The sequence below is a fragment of the Sinocyclocheilus grahami genome, unplaced genomic scaffold, assembly GCF_001515645.1.
Source record: "Sinocyclocheilus grahami isolate Dianchi unplaced genomic scaffold, SAMN03320097.WGS_v1.1 scaffold6328.1, whole genome shotgun sequence".
Lineage (NCBI taxonomy): Eukaryota > Metazoa > Chordata > Actinopteri > Cypriniformes > Cyprinidae > Sinocyclocheilus > Sinocyclocheilus grahami.
The window spans coordinates 1688-5464 of record NW_015510778.1 but is presented as its reverse complement, the minus strand read 5'-3'; the positions used below and the strand labels follow the sequence as shown (position 1 = coordinate 5464).

Here is a 3777-nt window from a genome sequence, read left to right as displayed (position 1 = left end):
ATTTGAAATGATAATCTTCTGACCCTTAGCATTAAACAAGCTACTTTTATATTTAACTAATGTATAAAAAATATCTTAAATATTACATATCTATAATTAGATATAAAGATATTTATTAGACGTAAATTATTTATAATTAGCTATCTGATCCTTAGGTTTAAACAAGATATTTTACATTAAAATATCTAAAACTAACTATTATTATATATCTGTAATTAGATATAAATGATTTATAATTATCTATTAAGTATTTTTATTACTGTTCCTTTATAGAGGGCAACAGTCAGGTTTCGGAAGTAAAAATCTCATTCATTTTTTTTCATTGGGGTATTTATTTTTAACACTAACTTATAAACCAATAAAAACAAACCTACTGTGAGCTACGGTGTTGGTAATTGATAGTATATGTTTTTGCTAGAATCGTCAGCCCACGTTGTTATTATTATCTTTTAAAAATAATCATGTACAACAGCAGAATTGCAGTTGAAAAACTACATTACCCATGATTCTGCAGAAATCTCCACCAATCAGGGAATCACAACAAACAAATACTTCCACTCTGCATATTTTGCAGTAAACATAAAATATATTGTTTCTATACACATAATCAATGTTTTATCAATAAATCAATAATTTATATGAATAATTTTTATTTTAATTATGCCATTCACAATGCTTCATAGGATTGTAGTTCTTTCTCTCATGAATAAGGATTAAGGTGGGCGGGCATATGTTAATGAGCTGTTGGTTGTGGCGTCATTACCACAGCATTCTCTCGATGGCCCATTTTACATTATAATTTTTAAAAAATTGAATGTAAATGGTCTGGGTGGATTTACCATCATAGTAAATAAGAATATTTTCCTCCATATTCTTCCAGGGAGGTGGTGGTCTGTCCTCTCTGCTGCCCCAGCCAAAGAATCTGGTGGTGAAGGAGACCAAGCGGCCCCTGCTGCCGCACACTCTAACCAAACGCCCTGGATCGGATAAGCCAAAGGCAACCCCGGCGAAGTCCCAGGGTCTTTCTGGAACCAGCCCGTCCCCGTCCGCCATCAAAGCAGCTGCAAAGTCAGCGGCGATGCAGCTAGCCAAACAAATGGCCGCGGATGAAGAGGGAAGTGACGATGAACTCACTCCAGAGAACTACTTTTCCCTTCCGGAAAGCTCAGCACAGCCTGTGATGTCTCAAAACCCGCATTCTCAACAGTATGTTCCTTCTCTAAACCCTCCACCCGGTGTGGAGGACGCTCCGCTGGACTTTGTTTCTAAAGCAGACAGTTACAGTAGGTCAGTCGGAGCCATGCAAGACTATCAGAAGGAAGAATATCAACAGCAGTACCAGGAGTATCCCGCAAATCCACTGCCAGAGACTTCTCCACAGGTGACACATGTCATTATTGATAAGCTTCATACACCAGTGTGTTCCTTGTCATTTCTGCAGCTGATGTTTTATGCATATGTTTGGCAGGATTACTATGGTGAGGGATATTACCAAGACCCAAACGCTGCGGCTGATGAGCAAGAAGATTCAGGGTCCTCTTCATTGTTCAATGATGAAGCAGTGAGTTGTTTGTAGCATCTCTGGTACTCAGGGATGTGTTTGTTCTCTATTTATATGGATTTCCATATTTTCCAAGCTGAAGTATGACTGAAGTATAAGTGGGTTGTTGACATCTATACCGTACATGTGTCCTATGGTGTAACAGCAAAATTTCGAAAATAATAATTAATCATTATTAATAATTAATTTCTTGTTAATAATATACAAATAGCATAAGAGAGATTTTTCTTCATTGTTAGTTTTTTTTCTACATTTTTGCTGTCACACCATAGGACACATTTACGGTATATTTGTCAACTACCCAAGTACCACTCATAGACTTAAATATTAGTATTGTAATTGTATTATTATTATTTAAAATAAAATAATGATCATTGTTGTTGGTATTTAAAAAAAAATAAAAAATTATATAAAAAAATATATATAGTATTAACGTTATAGTAACATATTGTAATTTAAATAATAATGAAATAAAATACATTATTATTATTATTATTATTATTAGATTATATTTTTTATTGTACAGTAGTAATAGTAATTTCTTTATTTATTCACAAGAAATATATTTTTTGTAGTGATAAAATAAAAGTATTATTTAGAACAATACCAACATTTATATGTATTATTATTAAATTCTCATTTTTGTTCTACAGTATAATAGTATTATTGCTGTGGTAATATATTAATTTGTTTATTTTTTTGTCATTTTAATAATTAAAAGATTAAAGCATGATGATTTATTAAATTCTTGCTTTTTTGTACATTATAATAGTATTATTGCAATAGTAATTTATTTGTATATATTATACATTTCTTAGTAATATTAATTTATTTTTTTGTAATTTAAGTAATAAAATATTATTATTATTAAATTCTAATTTTTGTATCTTGCAGTAGAGTATCTCTTTATTGATTTAATTCTTGTAATTTAAATAATACAAATATTATTTTAATTAATAATATTAATACTTGTTATTATTGTATAGTCATATTGAATGGGGAAATGTTGTCCTTAGCTGATCACATTTTTTAACTCCATAACTCTTAAGTATTATTCTTTGGTGTGTATTTATTTCACTTCTTTGAAATAATGCTTCATATCATACATGCTGTTGAGATTTTATGTATAATTTTGCCTGGTGGATGCAAAACAGGTGTCAAATTTTGTATAGCGGTGGGGTCTTTTGACTTGGGCCGGTAAGTCATGACTTAGCAACCATTAAGAATGTTCTAACAACTATCTCATCCCAGCATCATGACAGCAAGTTTTAGCATGACTTGTCCTGGTTGATCAAGATTTAGTTCAAAATGATATTTTTTTGTATTTTTCCAGTTTCGGCGACTACAAGGCAAACAGAATCGTGGAAGAGAGGAAATCAAGTTCCTGGAGATCAAAGGAGACGATCAGCTGAGCGGCAATAAGCAATGGCTGACAAAGAACATGACAGCAGAGACAGAGCCCCGCAAGTCCTTCAGCAAGGTGAGCACCTCAAGTGTCCATTTTTTTGATGGCTATTTGTTTGAAGGAGATAAATGAAAGAAAAAGTCTTGACTTTTCCATCTCATTTTCAGAAAAAAGGAGATCAGCCAACAGGACAACAGAGACGCAAGCACCAAATCACTTATCTGATTCATCAGGCCAAGGAACGCGAGCTGGAACTCAAGAACAACTGGGCCGAAAACAAGTTGACTCGACGACAAACGCAAGCCAAGTATGGATTCTAATGGACTGGATATCAAGATGTTGCGCACACCTCTACCTGACGCTGAGCTGATTTTGTCAGAGACTGCAGCCGATAACAGAAATGTGATATTTTTGCCAGCTTTTAGAGATGTGATACCAGTTCGTATTGTTTCAGAAAGGAGCTAAGGACTTTTAAAGCACTATTGGCTGCTAATAAAATGTTTAAGATGGCTCCCAATTGTCTACCTGATATTATCTTTCCATTTGAACTACATTGGGTTTTGTCACGAGGTTTTGGGTCACCTGTAACATAATAGTAGCTGCGTAGGTTCACATGATTTATTTGTTTATTAAATGATTGGGATGTCATGACTTGTTTGTCTGGAAGGGTTTTGTCTTCCACACTGCCATCGTGAGCAGTGGCATATATAAAATTAATGATTGAAAATGTGAAAGAAACTGGTAACACTTTACAATAAGGATCTCTATGGTAAAGCAGCACTATGTAACTTTTGCTGTGTTCAAAATTTGC

At 33.4% G+C, this 3777-nt stretch overlaps 1 protein-coding gene across 1 annotated transcript; it reads left to right on the top strand.

Annotated features, from left to right (window-relative positions):
- Positions 1-880: 880 nt before the first annotated feature.
- On the top strand, positions 881-3721 carry LOC107577543 (proline-rich protein PRCC-like; the record flags this gene model as incomplete). The annotated part of the gene is made up of 4 exons (XM_016263608.1): positions 881-1381; positions 1469-1561; positions 2895-3041; positions 3134-3721. Coding segments are annotated over 4 exons (894 nt in total), but the record flags the coding sequence as incomplete, so codon positions are not given.
- Positions 3722-3777: the final 56 nt, after the last annotated feature.